Raw genomic sequence first — 26063 nt, forward strand, 5'->3', positions numbered from 1 at the left:
CAGACAGGGGCGAGCGCGACCGGGGGGGAGCGCGACGATGCCGGGTGCGCTGCTTCCTCCGCTTTCTGTTGGAGTGGGAGGCACGATTCTCTGCATCCAGAATGTCCACTAGCAGAGGAGAATCAATGATTTCTACATCTTGCGGCAGCCAACAGAGGTCGGGCTGCGCGACGGTGGAGTGGGAAAAAGTCTCATCACTTGCCGCAATAATATCGAGCCCGGTGGTACTCACGGAGGTGGTGGCCTGTGCGTGAAGCGGTGACAATGTCCGCGGCGTTATACCGCTCGGGTCTTGGGGAGAGGTGAGTGGAATGGAAGATGGCAGGGCCGGAGAGCAAGGCAGTGCCGGTGGCGATGAGGGGCCATGGAGAGGAGGAGACAAGGATAAGCCGTCTGGCTGCAGGAGAGGTGCATTAGTGATGGCTTGAAGAAAAAAATTTGAGTCCCTGCCCTGGACTGGGCGGCCAATATTGTGCAGTTCATATTGTAGGTTCTTTCGGAGCATGATTATTGAATGGGCAAGTGAAGCGGTGTCAGGATGGGTGAGGAGCCAGGTGGAGGACGAAATAAGTCCACAACAGAAAGCTAATTGTATTAACCGGTGGTGACTGGTGGGGGCCTGAACAATTCTCTCGGAGAAATCCTTGAGCTCCTGGATCTTCTCTTCTTGCTCAGAGAGGGTCCTTATATCTGCGGGGTCCATAGTTTGGTCGCGTCGTTCTGTCATGGCCGGGGAGGAAACGGGCAAGGAAGGGCAAGAACGCAGGACTCCAGGGGTAACTTAAAAGGGCGTTTATTCCACCGGGGAAACACAAAAATACAAAAACCTTGGAAGGGAGGCACAGGGAGACGAAGGGCAGGCGCAGGGAACACGGGAACACAGGAACACAGAAACACACGGACACACAACGTCAACGACGCGACAGAGAACAAATGAAAACTGAGGGCTTAAATACACAATGGGTAATCAGGGCAAGAGGAAACAGCAGGGAACAACAGGTGAGGCAAATGAAACTAATTACACAGGGGAAGCAAAGCTAAACACAAAGCACAAGGAAATCACATTGGCAAAATAAAACAGGAAGTGATAAACCAAGGAACACGCAGACAAGTCACAACACTGGGAACATGACAAACATACAGGGAGGACAAACTCAGGAAATAAACTATTAACACAAAACGCTGGGCCAACGGCCCAGGACATGACAATAAGTCACTATCTATGTTGAAATTTACTACAATCCTCCTGGTCTGATCAGTCCACTAGTTTACTTTACAAGTATCACTTTGATACTTGGAATTTTAGATTAAAAACAAAGTGCTTTCCCTGTAGTGGAGACACGTGAAATCTAAGTTGTGTCAAAGTGGTCTTCCCCTTCTTTGTGCTAGACATAACAATTTAGTTTTACCAGTCAATGAATCATAAATGCCTCATTCCATTTCTTAACATACAGTTCTGTAATTTGTAATTTTTTTTCATTAGCTTTAAGCTTAATTTACAGTTAAAAAAAAAAAAAAGGTTTCAAATTCATTGTTGTGTTTGCTTAGTAATAATATTCCTGCTGAATCTGCTCACAAGTCAGGTTTAAGCCTTTTGTGAATACAAACATGGCCAAAGCGCTCAGAGAGGAAAATAAGTGTTCCTGTGTCTCTGCTAGAGTACAATTAGTTTAATTCTTGAGTGAGTAAACAGGTGTGAAGGTATTTCAATGTTGTTTGTACTAGGACCAGTGATATTGTCAGCACACATCAGCAGATGGACTGTGAGCTGTAGCAAGAGTTGACCCGACTGAGGCTATAAAGTGTAGCTGCCTTATGAAAAAGGCTGCCACAGCAGATAATCTCACAGCTCATGATCCATATCTTTACTCAGAGCGATCCTACATAGGTTTTTTTGTTGTTGTTGTTGCTGATCTTAAACATGTTTCACCAACAAACACAATGAATGACATCCAAACATAAATATGAATTTAATTTTGGGGAAAATATATTAAAGCTACTGGTTTAAGGAGGTGCATGGATATTAATTTGCTTACTGAAAGACTGTCTCAGTAATAGTAGTGTTGTGATAGTAGTATAATAAGATTTTTGTAGGTGAGTCCATAGAGCAACTGATTAATCCAAAGATTAATTTAATCTGTTTTTATAATAAAACATTATTAGCCATTCCCTCCTTTGGGCATTGCCTTTCAGCCTTCTTAAAAGATTATAAACTTCCCCATCACTTGCCTGCAAGCAGTCAAGAAAGTCATTAATTTAAGTAGACATCCTCAGTGTTCAGGATACTGAAAACGTTGGGTGAAATCAGTGAAGTGCCATGAGAAATGGCCATGTTAATGATTTCTTTGCAAAAGGGTCTGTCTGCAGTAGAGTCGGTTTCGGCTTATCTTTAACAAACAGACCCTTGACGAAACCCAGCCCAGGTCTCCAGGTAGCAACAAACTTTTAATGCGAGGAAGTGCTTGTGAGAAATCGCAGTTCTCCACACATCTACTAGAAGAATACAGAATTGTTTTGGTAAGTGTCTCTAAATCTACTTCCTCGGCCAAATTGGACCACAAACGATCACAAACCCTCTGCTAAATATGTATTTTGGTTTCTTCATTTTTTACTGTTTATCATTTTCTGACATAAAATCAAGAAGTATTTATCTGTGCTGCTTTTTCTTGTTACTTATCATCTAAAATATACCATGAGTTTATCAAACACCAGAAATTGACCCCCATATTTGTTTCTTAAATGCTTTTTGTAATTATCTTTTAAAGTTAATATTTTTTGCAAACTTGTGACTAGATAAATATAAAATGTGAGCCAGTATCATCACCTTTATACTGAGCTGGACTGAGCACCCAGTCAGCTTCCTATACCTACTAGTTTGCTTACACTAGTGAGTAAAACTGAAAAAAATCACAGACATGACATTTTCTACCCTCCATCTACCCTTTTTTTTTTTTTTTATCAGTAATAAAATAAAACACTTTTATATATTCTGTCTTTAAGCCAGGGCGGCCAGAGCCAGGACGCCAATCAGATCAAAATTTTAAAATGGCTGCCCTTGTCCCTGAAAATCAATAAGTGTTTTTACAATGATGCTGACATTTGATACCATTTTAGAACTGATTGACAGAGCGCTTCTAAACACTTAGATTGATATCAGATCATCTGATTCTGCTGGATTTAGACATATGGCACAGATACACTGGGCAGATCACCAAAGAGCTTCCCTCATATAATTTTGGGAAAATTTTCAAAGCAAGCTGATAGCATAACCTTTAAAATTGCTAAGATCAATTTTCCCATGCAGCCCAACATTAACATTGAAACAGGTTTTATTTGCTGTAATCATTATTGTCTGCTCATATAGTACACAACGTTCCAATGCGCTTTCACATCTCAGTGACTGTAAATTTCTGAGATAATTCTTCAGCTGATTCTTCCACATGTAGCGTTAGCTTGAGCTAACACTGCCAAAATGCTCCCAAAATGAATGTCAGTGAAACTAAAAATGATGATTGAAATTTTGGTTGGCTCTAATTTTCATATGTTACTGGGTCAGTTATCAGATCGGAGGTTCCTAGATAAAACAAATAAAAATAATCAAAATACATTTTGACCCCTGAATTTTGGCAACTATGTCCTGAATGGGGTTAAGTACTCTCTCCCTAAACCATTCAACGGTATGTAAGTATATAAAACTGTTAACTTTCAATATTCCACTAGTAATATTTTTCATTTTCTTTCATGATATGATCTTGAAAGTACTGTGACTCAAAAACTTGCACTAGTGTAATGCATTGTTAAGTGTTTAAGTATGATTGTACCAAAGAGCCATAGCCAAATGATGAAACCAACATATTGACATGTAATGATATTCTGGGTAATTTATAAAATTGCCATTTCTCCACGACATCTGACAACATCTTGACCTGATCCTGCAGACTGAATATATATTACAGTTACATTTATGTAGTACAGTTATATAATGAACAAAGGTGAAATATCACATCAGCTTCATCAATCAAAGGTCTTTAAATAAAGACACGTTTCATATCAAAAATTAAATATCTGTTAAGATTTTGGTGGATTGTCTTAAAGTATGTCAGTTTTTTTTTTTTTTTTTTAAAGGAACAGTGCACACTTTCTATGTGGTTTCAGTTTATGAGAGTAACAGAACAAAGGAAAGAAGTCATTAAGTCAAATTAGAAAAAGTTGCCTGTCATTTTCTTGTAACAGTTACAAAAATAAAACCTATTTCACTATTCAGATGATGCTGAATTGAGAATTTGCTAAGCTTTTTATAAGCTTTTCTATGAAATACTAGATTTCTGCATGAATAGCCTATAGGTTATTTTTCGTTTGTTTTCTCTTTCAATTAAAGAAATGGTGGAAAGCAGTAAACATGAAATAATTATTTCTCATAATTATAGAAATGCCATCACAGGCAAAGGAGCATAATAATGCTCGTAGCTGCATGAAATTCAAGGCTTTGTTTGAAACTTGCGGTCTATTTGGCCTTGCATTTAATGCAGGTACTTTTTTATTCTAACCATCTGATTCCAGCTATTATTGAAGTCATGTGTATGGGCTGTAAACAAAGCAGTAAGGTACATAAATTGATTGTTGGTTTGCAACTGTGTCTGTTTACATGAGGTTGAAGTTTTTTGCAACCTGAAGTTACCTTGAACAGATAGAATACCGTTAGAATATTAGTTTTCCCGCCTCACCCCTTTCCTAGTTCTTAAACTAATCACCCTGGGCTATTGTTAGCTAAACTACTGCCGTGTAGATACAGTCCCTGGGTGTATCCAGATGCTCTCTCACTGCTCTGTGTTCACTGTGAAAGCAACTACAAGAAAACATACAACAGAGTAAAGTGAAGTAAGAGAAAGTAGAGGAACTTTTAGATTACTTAGTTGATGGATTATCTACAAATATGACAGCACTAATTTTATTGTGCTTGTTTGAAACACGTCTCTCTTGCAAATGAGACATTGAGTCTCAGTGGGACTACCTGTTTAAATAAAGTTAAATAAATAAAACTAACTGTAACATCAACTGAATACGTACCGAAGGTACTTTGACTTCAAATATTGTGTTTTTTAAGCAGGTGTGCTAAAAATTTGAGTCATCTATGTTCCTGAAGTTGTTGGATATAATACTCAGTAACATCCATCCTTCCACACTTGTCCTTTAGTGAATGAAAATGGAAAAATAAACTCTCTTTTCATTCAGCAAACAAATGGCCACAAACATCATCTATTATTTAAGAATAATGTTTTTTTTTTTTTTTTAAAGTCGTCATCTTGGGCATAAACATGAGATCCTTGAGGGACTGGGTGTAATTTAGTGATTAGTACTGAGGGTGTTTCCCTCACAGCAAGACATGTACACCTAATACCGTGACAATAACAATCACCTGAAGAAGGCCATTTGTTTAATATAAGTAAACAAACTTGAGAATATATTCTTTGAAACAAAAGTAATTTATTATAGCGTAGTTATTTTTATTTATTTATTTGTATTTTTTTTACAGTACTACACTCTAATGAAGTCCTGTAATTTTAATATTTCAAAGGTTTTTTGTTTTGGTTTTTTTTTAGCTGTTTCCAGTAATCATATTCCATTGTTTGTTCTGGAGGCAATGTGCAACTGAGAAAGCAATTTAATTAAACTTGAACATGTTTATTTTGATTAAATTCTGGTTACATTCTTTTGTGCTGTTTTCACAAGTCAACCCTGTTTAAGCAGTGACATTACCTGAGCACCCACCAGCAATGCAAACACAATTCTACTCTTGCATGTTTGACTGAGCAAAGCCTGTGGCTATTGCCTTTGACAAGAAGTTCTGACAGATTTGTGCTGAAATTCAATGATCTCAATTTTTTTGTGTGTGTTTTCTTTTCATTTTACTCCCACCACTTGCTTTCCCCAATTGTTCCAAATGAGACTTTGGTGAAAGCTAGAGTGAGAGCACCCAGGATTTTCCTAATGAATTATTCAAATGTACTGAGTTTGAAAAGTACGATGGCACGATAATTATTCATAAACCTAAGCACAGATGCGGGATACATTTTGTTGCGGAAGTTTGGCTTGTTTCTTGAAAGGAAAACATAAACTTACATCATGGTAACATCACAGCTACGTCAGTCATTACTGTAGAGTGCGTTCAGATAGTATGATTCACAGTACATGCTATATGTCTCACTTCTTAAATATAGCTTAAAATCACAATTCCTGATTGCGTAAGGAGAGATATCATCAGTTCAGAAATGTGGTGAAGAACACATGAGCTCTAGCAGACCAAAAAGCCACTTAAACAATTTTATAATTTTAACCGTTTTATTGTCACTTAGTTTGTTATCATATTCTGTATCGTTGTCTTTCGTCTGCCATTCCTGTAAGGATTTACTATTCTTTGATTAATTATCTTTGATAATGTTACACCTGCCTCCAAACTGGATTTTTGAAGCTGGTGCCAATACTGATGTTTTTTGGGGGATTTTGATGTTTCTGCTCACACAGAAATTTCTTAGAAATTGTAACCAAGAAATGTATCCAGGCAATTCTAGTGGGAAAATGGTGCTTTAGTAAAAGTGTACTACATAATGATATAATAACTGACAGAGATAAGAATAGGAACATTCAGGTGTGTAGCAAACTATGCATTGTTGTCTTGCTGACAGTAATGTAGACTTACGAAGGGCAGATTAAAATGATGAATACATATCTTACAAAATCAGTTACAGTGAAGGTCATTTGTAATCATTTGGTGGCAGTGTGGTGGTACAGTGGTTAGCACTGTCAACTCATAACAAGAGAGGCCCATGTATGAATCCACCAGCCAGCTATTGGCTGGAGTTTCTAAAACAGAGAGGTGATCGAGCTTTTGCAGCAGCAGCACCAAAGCTATGGAACGATCTACCTCTCCATATTCGCACAGCTCAGACGATACACACATTTAAATCTCTATTAAAAACACATTTCTTTTCCTTGGCATTTGGCTGCAGTGCTACCTCCTTTTAGATGATTGTTTTATGGTATTTTATGGTACTTGTTTTAAACGTTTTAATTTTTAATTTTCTTATGTTATTTATTGTTCTTAATGTTTTTATTTATTTATTTTTATTTTATTATTTTATTTATTTATTTATATATTTTTATTTTTATTTAGTATAGTCCTTGGGGTTACAGATCTTGTACAGCACTTTGGTCAACGTCGTTGTTTTAAATGTGCTTTATAAATAAACTTGACTTGACTTGACTTGACTTGGAGTTTAAATGTTCTTCCACTGCCTGGGTGGGTTTTCTCCGGGTACTCCGGCTTCATCCCACAGCCCAGAGAAATTCATGCTAAGTTAACTGGCAGTTCTACATGGCCTGTAGGTGTGACTGTGAGTGTCAGTGGTTGTTGGTCTCTACGGCATACCCCACCTTTTACTCTATGACAGCAGGGATAGGTTCCAGCCCTGCCACCATCCTGAATTGGATAAGTGGAAGAAAATGACTGATGGTGTAATTATTCATTATAATATATGTGAGTGTGAGTATTTAAGAGTATATGTGTGTCATCATTTAACGTGCCCTAAATTAGTATTTGATGTGGGAAATTCCAGCCAATAAAAAAGTAAAAAGAAAATGCAGTCATGAATAATTCCACTCGTATATTGTAAACATGATGGAAGCTTTAATAAATAGATCTCACACTATTCGAAGTGAAAGTTAATAGCATTAAGAGCCATAAATGCAATATCGATTAAGGAAGTCTGGAAAAGAATGAACAGGACTCTTATTTTGGAGTTTTCCACCTGCTGTATCTTTTATTCTGTTTTATGGCTTTATCCATCAATTGAATCATGTGACCTGATCAATAACCCATAAAGTTTTGTGTTCCTTGCATGGACCACAGCAACCCATGTTGGATGAGTGATAATCAAGCTATAGAAACAGTCAAATCACTCAAATTGTGGCTTTGATTTGTCCTCCGAGGGGTCCATTACTCCTTTGTAAAACCCCCTGCTCAGGGTTCAGCTGTTCAGTGAGATTAGCACTGTTGTCTGAATTCCCCTGGGTAGTAATCATGCAGCGAGGTATTGAGGCAAACCTTTGTGTCTTTATGAGCAATTTTTTTTTTTTGTAAACTTGTATTAGTGAAAATGTTGCATTTATGTTATTCCAATACAGAATCATTGTTATGGGCAACATCATGTAGTGGAGTTCAATACTGCACTACAAGTAATGACAATGACAACATCTAGACCTCTTACTTGTGTTTTTTGTTATCTCACTATGACACTTGAGACTAATCCAAAGAACAATATTAAATTATTTAACGATATTAAATAAACACCTTATATGAATAGTCCCATCTTTGCCTCAACAGGTTATACAGTGTAGTAAATAAAGAAAAAAATCCCCATCATGAGATCTTTGGTTTAGATGAAGAAAAAAAATAGAAGAGAATTCCTGGAGGAAAAAGAAAACTTCCACATAAGAAACAGAGAAGTAATACTAATGTGCAAGTCACAACAATAATGAAATTACATTTAGGAGAAATAGCACTGGACATATGGGAATATGCAAAGATGTTTATAAAAGTAAACAAAAATGTATTTGATTCTTAAAAATTAACATGCATCCAGTGCTATTTAGTTATCTAAATCTTTGTTGTTTTGTTTGTTTGTTTGTATTTTGATTTAGAACTTTTTTGGGTCAAGTGTTAAAATACAACACGCCGCCCTGTATAAAAGGCCAGTGTGAGGCTAAACAGTTAAATGTGTCTGTATTTCCCCTCTCACAATATACCTCACACCAGCACATAAAGAGGAAAAACATACAAGCAAATATCAAGGACTGAATAAGGCTATCTAGTCTTTTTCAAGGTGCTACAAGCTGCGTTTCTGAAAGAATTTTAATGGCATTGAGAAGCAAGGTCAGAGGCCAGATCTTTTGATTGGATGAAGAGAGAGAAAACCAAAGAGGAGGGATGGAGAGGTTGGGAGACAAAACGAAACACAGTGAGAAATGAGAGGAGAAAACAGTGGCATAAGAGAATAAGATTTAAAACGATCAAGCTGTATACTCATTTTGATTTTGAAAAGGGGATGGAGAGATGTCTTGCAGATATTTACACAAGATGTTCCTGCTAAGTGTACTGACAGACTGTTGGGACATCACAGAGATGCATGGGTATGTTGGAGCTGCATGTGTTCCTTTTAGCTAACATCATGAATAATTTCTGTGCGTTACAAAAATGGTTAAAATTTTATCTCCGCATTTCTTTGTTTTCGGCCACAAAAAGCTCGTTCAGTGGTCTCTCGTGGATGTGCTGAAGACGGGATGTGCTGAATGGTGCATTATGCACAAATGACAACAGTAGTTGCTTGTGATAAATTTGCAAAGCTTGGGCAAAACGTAACAATATCATGTTGTTAATGATATACTGTGATTTTATCAGTATGACTGAGATGTTTATAGCGTCTCTTTTTTTAATATTGAAAAGCATCCTCTCAGCAGAGTTACGTGGTCTAAACTGATGCACTTTTGGCAATAGGAGAGCTCATGCTTTCATTATGGTGCAGTCATACTGTTTGTTTTCTTCTAAATTTTTGCTACAGGCATTTATGGAATCAGCAGTATGTGTCTTCCTTTATCATAGCAAATTGTTCATCTTGCTTCATTGTTTATCATGAAGCATTTTCAGTGTTTACAAGCTTTATGGTATATTTAGTTTTTATGAGAACATTGATGTAAATATAGGATGAGGTGTGTGCATGCCATCTTTAACTCGCTGTTGTTGAGTCATTGTACAGATGAAACACCCCCTGACTCAGACCTGATGTAGGCTGCCCAGGCACAGAGGGGCGGGGGTCCAAGAAGAGAATGCACAAGGGCTCTCAGGAGCCCACACAATGTGTTAACAGCGGCTGCAAATGCATTTTAATCAGTTCACACAAATTATCTCACAAGGTTTTTTAGTTCAAAGCCAGAGAAGGTGGAAATTCACTCAAGGTTCTGCTTATCGTTTTAAAAATGCTCTTTATACTTGAGGCTGATTAAGAAAACAGTTTAGGTCAGTGAAAATTTAAGAGATGAGTGACGAAAATTGGAGACTGTCTTTGCTGGTTATGCAAGTTTATGATGAAATCATTAAAGAAGAGAAAGGATTAATAAAAAGACTTTAAAGTGGCCTCTTTCTTCATTTTCCCGCTCCTACCCTTCTTCACCTGTTTCTGAAAATACTGTGACATGAATTAGGGAGCAGGTTTAGTACACCTGCAGCATGCAGGTTCAAGTCTTATTGTTGGCAAGCAGTGCACACTCTGCTGGTTGTACCTTTGAGCAAGAACCAGCATAGCTCACAGATTCAGAGGTACTGTTGTGGGCTAATCTCTCAAGGGGGAGTAGCAGGTGGAAAAAAAAGAAAATCTCCCCAGGCTTCACTGACTTACTGTCATAACCTGAAATGTGAAGTGAAAAATGGCAAATCTAAAATGTGGTTTCTGATAGCTGTACATTGTAACATCATGCATCTGTATTTTATTTGTGTATTCATTATATATAATGTATAATTATATACTAGCATGCACCCATATAAATACCTGTCTAATGCTCATACTGCAGGACTTGTGTTGTCTTATACATTTATTGGTTTTCTATTCAGTGTAGGTTAGTGAGCTAAACAACAAATATAGAGTTTGTGAAAACGAATATGCATAGGACATAGAGTGTGTGCATAATAGTATATCTGTCAAAGTGGTTGCTAAGTTGTAGGTAGTAAATGATATGCTGTTGATCTCTTCATAAATGTCTCTAGATTATTGCATTAGATAAGAAAATAAGTGTCTTTCTTTAAAGCATTTCTGGAACATATAAGCTACTTTAGGCCCAAGCAACGAGAGTTGAAGTATTCTGACCTGCTAAAGTGGTAATATAAGGCACTTCAGCATCGGTATAAAGGTGCAGTAATGTTTATGTTGCATAAGGGAGGGTGCCATTTTTTATTCAGAAAATATACTGCAGTAAAGCTCTTAATACGTAGCACATGTCTCTCTAATGAACTGAGAAATTGGTTGATTTTTTTTTTTTTTTCCCCCCACTTGTCACAAATGTAATGAAATGACAGTGTACTGTTCCCCAGACCGTATTAAGCCCTCTCATATTGTCACTGTTTTATTTTTATCCTCCCATTTAATTACCAAGTTTTTGTTACCTTTCTTTTACAAGCTCCTTCTTCTCTCCAAAGTTTAGAATTTTAATAGTTATTATAGATGGGATTAACTCTCATCTCTGAGAGGCTTTTTTCTGTGGCCAATCGAGATCTGACTGTTTGATGCAGTCTTTTTTTTTTTTTTTTTGACTCTTTCCCAAGTTAAGGGTTATCAGATACCAAAAAAGAGCAACTGGCTCAATCTACCAAGTTTATCTCTAATTAACATGGATTAATTGAGCTTTGACGTCGCTCTGCAAGCCAAGCAGAAGGGTAATTTGTGCACAGAAGCCTGCTATTGCCCCAAGGCTGTTGATCCTCACTGTTAAGGTCTCTAGGTCCCAAAGCCTTCTTCTGTCATGTGACTATAATTATGTTGCTCTTGCAGTGTATATGTTAATGAATTGTACAGTTAGCTATGCTGAAAACAATTTATGAAAATTGTTGTGAAAATAGAGCAGTTACCAACAATGACTTTAGATTGTTTCACTGCCATCTGCATGCATTAGGAGTCAACAAGACAGCTGCAGCTGACATTGTTCTTGTTTTTCCTATTCCTTCTTTGATTTGACATATTGCTGCTTTCCTCCCTTAATTATTTGTGTTTGGCAAAATTGAAGGAGGCAGAGTTGTTTAATTGTATCCAGGTCACATCCTGTGGAGGCATTCTGTAGCATCAGAAGTCAGATCGACAGAGGTTTATTAAAGGAGTACAGTGTTATTTTGCATGTTGGCAGGCTCACCTTAAAGCCTCACTGCCCTTTGCAAAGACCCTCTCAATAATGAATAAGCCAAAGAGCATTGCAATCTCTTTCCTCTCATTATGATCCCATTTGATTGCGTGCCGATGCTCTTTTGAAAAGGTGGGTTAATTGCGCACTCTGACTGTGAACTAACCTGCAAGTTAATAACATCTTTCCTTCAGGGTAGCATCATTATAAGATATAAGCCTCATTAAAATAAAATGATGATTTAATAACTTTCCCTTACAATGACCCTTATGAGGTTATGCTGTTATTTTGTAGTTATCCGGGAAATTAAGCCATCAAACACTTTGCTTTTGTGTAGCCTCTTTTTTTTCAAAAAGCAAGAATGAACCATTTCATGATTATAGAAACGCTGCTTAGAGGGAATATACATAAATATGCAGAAGGGTAGGTGGAGGCATGGTGTAGTAAGAGTGTGTGTATATAGTTTTTTTTTTTTTTGTAACTCTACATACTATGTTTTTGTCACTTTCTGAAAGAGTCTCATATTCTTTTCACATTATAACCAACAACTTCACAATGAACTAGACCCTTTGACATGAGGGCAGCCATGTCAGATGCTAATGTACAAGAGTGCTTGCTGCATCCCTGCTGCACCCAGTATGTAGCACATACTTCCCCTGCATGATTACACATAATGTTGCTTTTATTATTGCTTTACTCTGCACACTGCCCCATTCCTTTGCAGCTTTGCTCAAACTGTCAGAGTTCATTTTCTTCCATTTCCTGCCTTCTGGAGTGGCTCTTCCTTTGGAGCCATCTTACAAGTCGAAAGATTCAATTCTGACACTTTGATTATGCTTTTTTAAAGGAGTGTTAATAATTGCTGGGTAAAGAAAGCAACTGTCTCCCATCATCCACCATAAACACATAGAGGTTTTTTGTGTGTGTGTGTGTGTAAAGAAGAATCACATTATGTTCGATGATCAGTGCCTGGGGGCCACATCAAACACAGTCTGAAAACCTTTCCAGAGGAGATAGAGGCAGGGAAATTTCACAAGTGGCTTTTCATTGGTTGATTGCACAGAGGCCAAGTTGTTATCTAAATCCTCGAAATTCTCGGGCAAAATAAGAAGTGCCTTGTGACCATTCAGGATGTGCAAACTTACCCCTCAAATAAATACCAAAGCAAAATGTTTACAACCAACACTTTGCAGGATTACAGCTTAGGAATCCAAGCAGTTACAAAGTCAACCGGTGACATACAGTCTAAAAAACATATATTATACCAACATTGATTTTCATGGTTTTTACGTGAACCGACAGCTTATATAATCCTGGACAGGTTTTATGCCCCAGCACCCTGCATTTAAATAACTTCAGAAACATATGATTTTAAAAGTGAAGTATTATTAGGCTTAACTGTGCTTTTCCAAAATACACTTCCATCACAGCATGCTAAGTTACTCTCCTCCTTTGCCAAGATCACATATAGTCAGCCTCCTGTACAATAAGGTCTACAATTGAGTGAATTAATCAATCATTTTGCATAATTGCATTAACTACTTATTGGAGCTCTGTGGTTAATTAGTTGGTAACTAATGTGAAATCAAACATAGATGGTGGGTGTCCGCTCTTCTCAGCGGGGAGAGAGATAATTATGTGTAAACTTACCCAAGATTTGCTAGACTTAATTTGCCTGCTGCCATGTTTTCATGGAGTAACAGACAAATAAATGAACAGGCGTGTCAAAGCCAATCATGACGAGTTTCTGTCTGCTAGACTCAAAAGGTCACTTAGAACCACAGCTATAGTCTGGATATACTATGTTCAAAAATGGTCATGCTTACAGCAATTTGTATTGTCTTTAACTTTTGTTAATCAATGCAAAGAACATAGGAAACTGCACACACTACACAACTAAACTGGAGTTTTTTGGGGGGTTTTTTTGCTTCAATGTTTTGCTTTTAGAGAAGAGTAAATACATGTACATTGCACTTTTTCTTCTACAGTTTCATCATGTTCTAAATAAACAAGCTCACAGTTTTAAGTGCTGGACTTTTATGCTGAAATATTAATGTCTTTGTAGTTTTAGAGTAAATTAATTCATTGCATTTGTCATCACATGACCTTGATTACATGTAAATAAACAGTAAATAATTAGAAGAGTATACAGTATGAATACCCTTCTGATTATTCACTATTTTGCTTCCTTGCTTTCATACAGTGTTTAATTTAGTGAAACATGAACATCTTAAATAGTCATAGGCATAATAATTTGAACCTAAACGCTACTTTTTCAAGATTTAAGGTTTTAATTTCTTGATTACATATTTTCACCATCACTTAATGGACTTTAAAACTCATTTGATTCGTGTTGTCTCTGTGGAAATGCCACAAGACAATGTTTTTAAAAAAAGTGTAAGAAAAATGAAATTGTTGTAGCGAGACCATACCAAAAAAAAAAAAAACCCATAAACTTTCTGTAATTCTGCAATTACCCATCAGTCAGCTACTCAGGGAGCAACTGCAATTCCTCTGTATACAGTAGCAACACTCTCACCTTTAGATCCCATTTTGATAAAACCTCTTGTAGCACTCACTTACCTGGACACGGTGTCAAGAGTTCTGAGTTACACTATTATTCTGACAAGACTAATAGCGTCTATATAGTGTACAAGTGCAGCTGATGATGAAGAAATATAAGCAATTTCTTTATAACCAGAAAGCCTTTCAGGGAAAGAGTGAAATTGTGACTAATAGTGTAACTGTATTTTGCCACTCTGGCAGTCAGACATCATCCCTACTCATCCTATCACTAGTTTGCCTCAGGCTGTGTTGAAAAATAAAGAAGTAACATGGGATGGAAGTGCCCTGAATGTTTTTAAGCGATTCATATAGAAATCAGTCTGTGATGTGAACAGGATGCTTACCAGAAATGGACTAAGAAAAAGGTTTTCTCGTGTATTTGTTATACTAGAAGAGCAAATTATGATTTAACAGCCATGAACAGCATTATAAGTTTGCTCTTCACACTGAGCCATTTGCGTACATATGGCTGGGTTGATGGCACTGTTCATGTGACCTCAGCACCCGTGCAAAATGTCTGTTCACAGATATATGCTGAGTCAGACAACATTAGCTGTTATCATCCCCCTCTCAGGAACCAACCCTGCACTAATGTGGGTCAGGGGCCACATTATAGAAAAACCTTCACTATGCAGACTTATCTCACAGTGCATTGCAGGATTTCTGCCGTTGGACTATTGGTGAATGTCACTGGAAGTTTCCAGAATATTGAGATAAAATGAAAATGCTTGAAAATCTAAGGTCGGGGGGCTTTTTTATACCAATTTTATCACAGGGCCAGTTTTTAACAAATTTTATATAAGTTCAGTTGAGTAGTGAGAGAGAATTAACATTTTATTTTGGTTCTACATGTATTTTGTTCTACTGAACATAAGTTATATGAAACAGCTGTCTTAATAAAAATTATGTTCAGTAGAACAAAATATATGTAGAACCAAAATAAAATGTTAATTCTCTCTCACTACTCAACTGAACTTATATAAAATTTGTTAAAAACTGGCCCTGTATTTAAAAAAAGGAAAAAAATTCCCCACTCACCCTATTTACGTTATTTGTCCTTCTTCTAACTCGGGGCCTCTACCAGAGGCCTGGGAGCTTGAGGGTCCTGCGCAGTATCTTGGACTGTTAGGACTATGCTCATCTGGACAGAGATCTCGGATGTCGTTCCTGGAATCTGCTGGAGCCACTCTCCAAGTTTGGGAGTCACTGACACAAGTGTTCCGATTACCACGGGGGGATCACTGTTACCTTCACCTTCCACATCTTCCCTAGCTCTTCTCTCAGCCCTTGGTATTTCTCAAGCTTCTCGTTTTGCTTCTTCTTGTCATTGCTATCGCTTGGTATTGCTATATCTATCACTACGACTTTCTTCCTCTGCTTGTCCACCACTACTATGTCCAGTTCATTAGCCATCACAAGTTTGTCTGTCTGTATCTGGTCATTGGTGTCCACCCTTGGGGGCGTATCCCATTTTGACCTCGGGAGGCCGAACTCGGCACAGATCTTCCTGTATACTATGCCAGCCACTTGGTTATGGTGTTCCATGCATGCACTGCCTGCTAGCATCTTGCACCCTGCTGCTATGTGCTGGATTGTCTCAGGGGCACCTGGGGTCTTGCCTGGTGTGGTAGACCCCAGCCTCTATTGATCTTGTGCTCAGAGCTTGTTCCTGTGCTGCCATGATTAGTGCCTCGGTGCTGTCTTTCAGCCCAGCTTTGTCCAGCCATTGGTAGGATTTTTTGATATCAGTCACTTCTTCTATCTGCCGGTGGTACATGCCATGCAGGGCCCTGTCCTTCCATAATGGTTCCTATTCTTGCACCTCTTCTTTCTTGGGTTTCTGCTGCCTGAGGTATTTACTAAGCTCATGATTGATCTCAGTGGCTTCTATCTCCTCCTTTAGGTCAGTCTATTATCCCAACAGGGTATCTTACGACTGGCAGGATATAAATGTTGATTGCCCAGATCTTGTTCTACCCATTCAGCTGACTCCTCAGGACTTGCCTTGCTCTCTGCAGGTACTTGGTGGTTGCAGCTCTCCTAGCAGCCACTTCATGGTTCCCATTTGCCTGTGGGATTCCCAGGTACTTGTAGCTGTCCTCAGTGTCTGCAATGTTGCCTTCTGGCAGTGCAGTTCCCTCAGTTCTGATTACCTTCCCTCTGGCTGAAAAGGTTCAAGCTTATGCAGAACAGCAGTGGGGACAGAGCATCTCCTTGGTAAATCCCACACTTGATGGTGACTTGTGCAGTTGGCTTGAAGTTGGCCTCTAGTGTTGTCTTCCACATCCCCATTGAATTCCTAAAGAAGGTTCTTAGGATCCTGTTGATCTTAATTAGTTCTACGCATTCCAGGATCAAGATGAGATAAGATGAGATAGGATAGGATAAGATAAGGTTTATTTATTTATTTGTCACATGCAGAGTTATACACAGTACAATGCACAGTGAAATGTATTTTGTACCTGCACTCAATAAAATATGTAATTCACATGTCACAAGATTAAAATTTATAAATATCTAGGGTAAAAATATAGTCATTGGTATTTCCACGAGGGTATGTTATGTGTGAGGCATCAAGTCATAGGCTTTCTTGTAACCAATACAGGCGGTGCACAGGTTGATCAATTTGGTCTTACACTCTCGAGTGAATGCTGTATCTACTGTGCCAGTAGCTGGTAGCACCTCTGGTATTTGCCAATTCCTTTATTGGCCCCGTTCATTAATGGAGCCATGTGCCTGTTCACCTTTGCTACCTGACAGCAGCTTCCAAATTGTGCTGAGGCAGGTTTTTGGCCAGCAGTTGGATAGGACTGATTCCTTGTGGGGATTCTTGGGGATCAGGATTGTCTGGTCTATGGTCAGCCATTCCAGGTGTGTCTCATCCATTAGCAGCTGGTTTATTTGTGCTGCCAGGTGCTCATGGAGTGCAGTTAGTTTCCTTAGCCAGTTGGTGTGAATCATGTCAGGGCCTGGTGCTGTCCAACTCTTCATATTTGAGACTCTTTCTTCGATGTCTGCCACTCTGATGGTTACTGGATCAATTTCAGGGAGGTCACTGTGGTCTGCTCTTAGATCCACATGCTACTGAGTATTGTTGTTGTGTGTTGCATCTTTCTCCCATATGCTAAGTCTTGGTGTGAGGGGGTGAGTTGTTCTCATATTGTTCCCATGACACTGAGAGTGCATCTTGGATGGAGAACATCTGGTTTATTGGCATCTGGCTTCTATCTCTCTGGTATACCTCTTCAAGCAGTTATCCGAGTTTTTTTCTTGGCAGTTTCTAAGGCCTCAGGTAATGACAGCTTGTTATACTTCTTAGGCACCCCTTTCTTCATCACACCCTTTTGCAGCTATGATAGCTGGTTAACTTGATTTTACCCTCTAGATTTCTTTTCCATGCAGGGTAGTACTCCTTGTGGCTGTTCAATGGGATACATCAGCTGGTTGTTTTCAGTGATGGTCACATTTGGGATCGTCCATAGTGATGTATTCACATGTTCTAGTAGAAGGGTTTAGAAAGAAATCCAAAAAAACAGGCATGACCAACACACAATTAATAAACTAAAACAGCTCAAAACACACTGCACATTCATGGCACTGTTTGCAGCTAAATTATAAAGGAAATTGTAAGGAAAGGGAAAATAAGCAGTGCACCCAGCACTGAGGGGTACATTTCCACACAAAAATCCACTGTGAATCAACAGATAGCTGGAATGTTATTTGTGGATATAGCCCTAGGGTATCTGCCTAATTCTATGCAGCATTTGCTCCTATGCAGGACACACTTCAGTGGGTGCAACTGATGGTGCACTTGATGCACTATGGCTCTCTCATTCAGAAGTGTGCAGGTGACTAGGTCACATAACAGGCTCACTCTTATTCTGATTATGCACTGTTACAAAGAATTCCAATCATTATTCTGATTAGACACCCTCTTAGTAAACCATCAAATCATATTGTGCTGCAATTCATGTGGACAGCCAGAGTGTGTAAGACGGCTATTATGTGGAAAGATTTGCACACAATAAAAATCTGTTTAGAGATGTGTGTGTTACAGTCATTTTTGCCCTGTGTATCTAGAAATGATTGGTTGATTGCCATGTTAAATTTATTATCAGCTTCATTTACTTATGATTGTGCTGAATATTTTGAAGTGGTTTTAAGATTTAGAATTATAAGACTATCCTGCCTAAATAAAGGGAAAAAATGAGGAGTTAAAGGTGTGTGTGTGTGTGTGTGTGTGTGTGTGTGTGTGTGTGTGTGTGTGTGTGTGTGGGTGTGTGTGTGTGTGTGTGTGTGTGTGTGTGTAAAGAGGAGCTGTGTGTTCACTTAATGTGTAGTAGTGTCAGTGGTAGATAGCTTTGACTTTAATTTGGATCTTGTGTTTGGAAGTTTTTTTCTTTACATCCAGTATGTCTCTCTGTGTTCCTGACTGTTTTGTTTCTTCTACAAGTACAGTCAACAATCAACTGCTTTTGACCAATCAGTAACAAATCACAAGGTCACTGGGCTCCATAGAAGCAATGTATTCCTGCACTACATTGGTCTTTTTAATTTATTGTCTTAAAGCTACAACTTAATTTATACCCTTTATTTTTCACCTTTCATGTTGCCATCCAGGAAATATTATAAGCTAAAACTGGGGGAGTTGGTAATTTACAAAAAAGGTTCAGCAAAGGGGACCTGCAAAACAGTGAAGCGCTGTTTATTGGATTGGATTGATGATCAGGCTAACTTCATTCAGTTGCTCCCTTGCTTGCAACCTTCCCTGGGAACTGTGTCTCCACCCTGTCTCAAACTGGGGATCTTTCATGTGTTAGGCAAATGTCTATGGAGCCACTGGTTTCTTTCTAATCTTGCTAATGACTTTTAAAGCATTAAACAGGCTTTCAATATCAGAAAAATATATAAATATTAATACTTAGATTGAATAAATAATCTTGATTAAATATACTTGTGTTTTGTTGTGTTGTATATCTCTTAAAATGATCTTAAAATGTTGAATAATACTTAAAAGGTTTTATGGCAAATTATAGAAAAGAAAAATGTAAATTATTTACATAATTTACATTTTTCTTACTTATGAAAATGCTAATATTGTGATTTTTTTTTTTTTTTTTTTTAATTTAATTCAAAAAGGTAAACTTTCAAATATTCTGTATTAACCCTCATTCTACTGACAGGGGTCTGTGCAGACCCCAGAGGTATGTTTTTATGATTTGGTCAATTTTTTCTAATAATGTGACATCACTGTTTTTTATTTCTGCTTTTATTAGTGCTAATGCTTCAGGGTCCCAGGGGACCCCACTCAAAAGCATTTAATTCCACTTATGTAGTTTTAATAAATTGAACTATTTGTTCACTTAATATTTGCCATGGTTCGTAAATTAAAGTACTGCTCCATATCCAGGGGGTTATCCAGTCATTTTAAAAAAAGAGGCTCAAATGCCATCGCTGCCTTCCTCATCTGGATGGGGAACTTCCCAGACTGGTAGTTATTAGAATGTTAGAAACGTTGCTGGGTCTACTATAACTGACAGAGCTGAGGCATGCCCTGGTCATGCCATACACGAAAAGGAGAGCTGATACAATACAAGCCCCAATCTGAGCAGCAATGATCCTCCTGGGAGTGAGGAAAACTCCACCTGCTGATTGTCCTATGTTCAACTGAAAGATCTATTCAACAAAGGTGTTACCTTAACTCCTGAAACAGAGACAGGAAGGTAGCAACTGTTTGCTCCTCCTGTCACATGCTAGCATGCCTTGAGCTTGAGCAAAAGGCAAATTGAGTACTTTAACACACTGTTGTCTGGTTAGCTTTAGTTGTACTTATTTGTTTCAGGTTCCTGTACGACCACAGTGAGAGCTTGGTTTGCACTGCCAGCGTTAAGTCAGACATTCACCAATTCTGTTCATCTATGGAGGGTTTGGTAGTCTCAGGATCTTATCTCTGCTTTTTGCTGGTGATGTTGTTTTGTTGGCTGCACTGAGTTGTGACCTCCAGCGCACACTGAGATGGTTTGCACCTGTGTGAAGTAGCTGGATGATAATAAGCATCTCCAAGTCTGAGGCCATGGTTCTCAGCTGGAAAAGGGGGGAGTACCCATTCCAGCTCAGGGATGAGTTGCTGCCAAAGTGGAGGAATTTATCTTGGTGACTTGTTCATGAGTGAGGGAAGAGTGGTACAGGAGATCCACGGACAGATGCAGCACCTGCAGTAATGCTGACACTGTAGTAGTCTGCTATGGTGAAGAGAGAGCTGACCCTGAATCTGTCGATTTAAAGGCCAATCTACGTTCCAACTCTTACCTGTGGTCACAAGCTCTGGGTAGTGACTAAAAAAAAAAATAAGATTGTAGACACAATCAAAAATGAGCTTCCTCTGACTGTTTGAATAGTTGTTGACTTAGAATAAAATAAAATATTCTAATAATTTGACATACTGGATTTCTGATTAATATCATTAAAATTAAATCAGAAGATAAATATTTCACTTTAAATATAATGAATATGAAAGGTGACTTTTATACGCCACTTCCATATACAAATATGTTCTATCATATAAATACTTTATTACAGCAACATAAATATTTTTAGCAATTTGAATGGATTTCTTAGGTTCACATAATGTGTCTCTTCAGATAAGTATGTCATCATATTATCTTTGCACCATAATCTGTCAGCATAAATGCCTGAGGTGAAATTCAGATTATTCCTGTCATCGTTTAAATTTAGCACACCCCATGACACACCAAATGAGGCAGGGATGGTTTGCCATCATTGCAACCTGTCACCCAGTCTGTTTGTTGCAAGCAGTGTGTTAGCTTATCTACTGTACAGTATGTGCTGTATGATATATATGAGTATACCTCTGCATGAAAAACCACCATCCATAAATCCATCCAATGAGATAGACCAGGTTGTGTTAAGTTTTCTAGTCTGTATGACTCTCATTTTTTTTAAAACGTGCTTTTTTTTTTAAAATATTTATTTGCTAACACTATAGATTCACTCTGCATTATTGCCTATGATTGCCTTAAAATTAGTTAGGCAATTATGCTATGAGGCTAATTATATTTAATGTCATATTACTTATGACAATTCATTCTACTGGAACACAGGTCAAATGAAGTCTGTCATGAGGAACCAGCTAATCTCTCTCTCTCTTTCTCTCTTTGTTCTTTTCTTGTCTTGCAGAACCGTGACAGAATGGTCGACAGTATGAGCAAAGTAATGCTGCACACGGTCATCTCATGCTGGCAGCCTTTCCTGGGATTGGCCCTCGTGGCTGTTTTTGTGGGTTCTACCTTGGGATGTCCCTCACGATGCGAGTGTTCAGCGCAGAGCAAGGCAGTTGTCTGTCACCGCAAGCGCATACCCAGTATCCCAGATGGCATCCCAACCGAAACCAGGATCCTGGACCTGAGTAAGAACAAGCTGACAATGATCAACCCTGATGACTTTTTTGCCTTCCCTGGGCTTGAGGAACTTGACCTCAGTGGAAATATTATCAGTTATGTTGAGCCTGGAGCCTTCAATGGCCTGTTTAACATGCACTCGCTCAGTCTCAAGAGCAATCGTGTCAAGCTCATTCCTCTGGGTGTCTTCACAGGCTTAACCAATCTTACCCGACTGGATATAAGTGACAACAAAATTGTCATTCTCCTGGATTATATGTTCCAAGACTTGCACAATCTTAGGTTTTTGGAAGTGGGTGACAACGATCTGGTTTACATCTCTCACCGTGCATTCAGTGGACTTTTAAGCCTGGAGACACTAACCTTAGAAAGGTGCAACCTTACAGTTGTACCCACTGAGGCTCTTTCTCACCTTCACAACCTGGTCAGCCTGCATCTACGATACCTCAGCATTAGCACTTTACATCCATACTCATTCAAAAAGCTATTCAGATTGCGGCACTTAGAAATTGATAACTGGCCTTCACTAGACCATGTTCCAGCTAATGCCCTGCATGGTCTCAACCTGACAACACTGTTTATAACCAGCACCAACCTGTCAACCTTCCCTTACCTAGCCCTGAAGCATCTTCCCTACCTGACACATCTCAATCTATCCTACAACCGCATAAGGCACATTGAAGGGGGCATGCTAATGGAACTGGTTCGGCTGCAGGAGCTGCATATAGTTGGAGCTCAGCTGACCACCATTGAACAGTATGCCTTCCAAGGCCTGCGGGGTCTCAGAGTTCTCAATATTTCTCACAATCGACTGGACACATTGGAAAAGGGTGTTTTTCAGTCTCCTGAGGTTCTGGAGGTTCTTCTCATTGACAACAATCCCTTAGTGTGTGATTGTCGCCTCATGTGGATCCTACAGAAAAGGCACTCCATCTTCTTTGGGGATTCACAGCCAGAATGCAGCACACCTGAGGGTATTCGTGGTCGGCCTTTTAAGGAGTTTAAGGAGACTCTTCTGTCTTATTATGTTACATGTACCAAACCGAAAATTCGTGAGAATAAAACACAAACAGTTACTGTAGATGAGGGTCAGCAGGCTATGTTGCGTTGCAGTGCTGATGGGACACCAAGGCCAACTGTGTCTTGGTTGTCCCCACGTCGTCGAGTGCTGACAAGCAGGAGCCATGGTAGAGTAACGGTCCATAACAATGGTACACTGGAAATCAAGTCAGCAGAGGTTCAAGACAGCGGAGTGTACCTTTGCCTTGCCTCCAACACTGCTGGAAATGACACCCTGATGACATCATTGGCAGTGAAAAGTCTAGGATCACTGTATGCTAACAGGACCCAGTACTACACAGATCCCAACAATGCCACTGCCAATGGGACGACTAGTGTGACCCTTGGTTTGGACCTTAAGACTATTTTAGTGTCAACAGCTATGGGTTGTTTCACATTCCTGGGAGTTGTCTTGTTTTGCTTCCTGCTTCTTTTTGTCTGGAGCAGAGGAAAAGGAAAACATAAAAACAATATAGATGTTGAGTATGTGCCTCGATCAAAGTCTAATGGCACTAATGTTGACTCAGCAGAGGGACAAGCTGGTCCTCGTCGTTTTAACATGAAAATGATGTGACTTCTTTTATAGATCTGAGAGTCTGGATTGTGGAAAAGCCCAAAGTACAGTGTATTTTTTTGAAAAGAGAATGACTGACCTTCTCACTGCTACGGGGAGAGTGGTAGTGAAAAAACACTGGGGCATCATAAAATGATGAGCATTACCTTAAATCTGTGGATCTTGATATAGTTCTTGAATACTGTGTCTCAAATACAAAAAGTTTTAAAAGGATTTACACTGTTGCTACCAGGGAAACTTCTCGGATGAGTTGCTCTCATGAGGACCTGGATGAAATAAGTGTCAGTTATCAGCTTTTTGAAATTTATATGCCCCAAAACCCTTCAGTTTTGGGTTGGCTCTACAGACTCAGCTGAACAATGTACAGTACAAATTTGTATCTAAGCTATAACCTACTTTGTTTAGTCTTGCGCCATGCTTATTCACTGAACCAATCAATGAAACAAACCATTATTTCCTATGTTCTATATTTTGCATATGTGCACCTAATGCTTCATTATGTACATGTATGTACATGATTCAAAAGAACAGTTCATAGCAATATTCATGGGATGCATTAGCCAAGATTGCTATAATCCTAAATGTTCCACAAGAACAGTCTTCAGGATTTCGAAGTTTCCATTGATTCAGGAAGGGCTTCTATGGCTAAGTATTTGTCCCCTGCTCCCCAATTGACTCCTAAATATTAATGAATATACATTATTTATCAATATAAGTAAAAGAAGATTATTTTATTTATGAAAAGTGTTAAGAATTTTGCAAAAATCGGTCCTCAAACACTGTTCAGGATTTAAGATAACACCTGGAATGTCATAAAGATGAATTATTATTGGTCAGACAACCTACATGAACCACTTTTTTGTCCTCTTTTGTCTCTTTTTATTCCTTTAACTGTACCTTTGCTAGTTGGCAAACTACATGTCTCAATTTTACTACAGTGACATTTGCATCATTTTTCCCAGTAGGAATTTTGGACTTTGTTGTGGTAGTTCTTCATTTTGTTGTTGAATCATTTAGATTGTGAAAACTTCAAAAGTAAAAGTAAAAAATATGTATGTGAAATAAATGAAGATGTATTTGTACCAAAGTGTCTGACTAAATGCATAAAATATAATCATCTTCTCCTCAGCCTCACTGATGGACAGCAGTTTAATCATTTGTGTATTGTTGCTAATTCCTTTTTCTTTGTTGCAGTCTACAAAACTTAAAAAAGATTTTAACATTCAAATCATTAACACGCAGAGTTATGTAGCCTCTACTTGGTATATTTATAGAAATTTACTTGCTTTCAAATGCCAACATACGGCACTAGAAAATACTGATATGTTACAGTAATACACAGCTGTAATAATCCACTCCAAATGTTCATATGAATAATTAAATCATAAGTTTTAAAAAGCATTTACTGGTGTACAGGGTAAACTCAGTGTAAGACAGATAAATGGAAAATATAATTTGTATTTTGTTTCATTTAAAATATCAATTATAATATAACATCAATATACAAGTGTTTTTTTTTTTGTTTTTTTTACAATAACATTTTCCCTACTGTGAATGTACATGTTTATTTTCATATTTAATTTTGTAATTTTGTTTTTATTTTATAAGATTACATAAGTAATTTACTGTACTTAGATTATATCATTTCCCTGTTATGTCAAGTATTAGGCTCTGGTTATCAGATCCACACGTGCTTTACTTCGATTTGGCTGGCTGGTTGTGGTGACAGGCTCAGGTGCATTCATAGATTATGCATTACAGTAAGGAGTATTACATTTTCTTGGGCATACAGATCCGCATATTAAATATACTGTAGTTTATTTGCAGCTGTAGAAGTTGTGTAATAATAAATGCCCACTTTGGAGATATTTACTAGTTTCATTGTCCTACGTGCGCTAATGCAAATGTGTAATGACATCCGTGAATTCATTCTTCGAATGCCGCTGCTGTCTGTGTAAACTTTCCCTTTCTCACTTTGGAGGAAGACATAATACAATTCAGCTTGTTCCATTACTCAACCTGTACAATGAAAATTTCACAAGCGTGGCATAAACTGAAAACAGATGCAAATTGTCTTCAAAATAAAATGTTCCTTTTTAAAATGTGTTAGCTACAGCAGTAAAATTTAAGTAGAGCTGAACACAAAGATGAACAAATTACCTAAATGTTGAACACAATTCATAAATTGCTGTTTCTTTTGCACAGCCTCTGGGGATGACCACTGGAGTTATATAAGGGTTGTGATACTGGTATGTATAAGTAATGGTCAGGGATTCCAGGACAGCGAATCAGCTCTTTGGGGTCCAGTGACACTAGCAAAAGTTTTTTTGTAATTTAATATCAAAATAATACAGATATAAATAGTCTGTACATACATTTTTTTTCAGTGTGTTAATGTGTATTAATGTGGACATTGCTATGAACACTGATTGACAATCAATTTCACATGCTGTTGTGCAAATGGAATAGACAACAGGTGGAAAATATTGGCAATTAGCAAGACACACTCA

General features: G+C 38.2%; 1 protein-coding gene across 2 annotated transcripts in view; it reads left to right on the forward strand.

Moving 5' to 3' along the window:
- Nucleotides 1-24617, forward strand: part of LOC115786764 (leucine-rich repeat and immunoglobulin-like domain-containing nogo receptor-interacting protein 2) — a 254251-nt gene extending 229634 nt beyond the window's left edge. For both annotated transcript variants that reach the window (XM_030739150.1, XM_030739151.1), the window contains exon 5: nt 21700-24617. In XM_030739150.1, coding sequence (XP_030595010.1) covers nt 21712-23553 — 1842 coding nt within the window. In that variant the 5' untranslated portion in view covers nt 21700-21711 and the 3' untranslated portion in view covers nt 23554-24617. The remainder of the gene's footprint in view (nt 1-21699) is intronic.
- The last annotated feature ends 1446 nt before the right edge of the window (nt 24618-26063 follow it).

The sequence above is a fragment of the Archocentrus centrarchus genome, chromosome 10 (assembly GCF_007364275.1).
Source record: "Archocentrus centrarchus isolate MPI-CPG fArcCen1 chromosome 10, fArcCen1, whole genome shotgun sequence".
NCBI classification, from domain to species: Eukaryota; Metazoa; Chordata; class Actinopteri; order Cichliformes; family Cichlidae; genus Archocentrus; species Archocentrus centrarchus.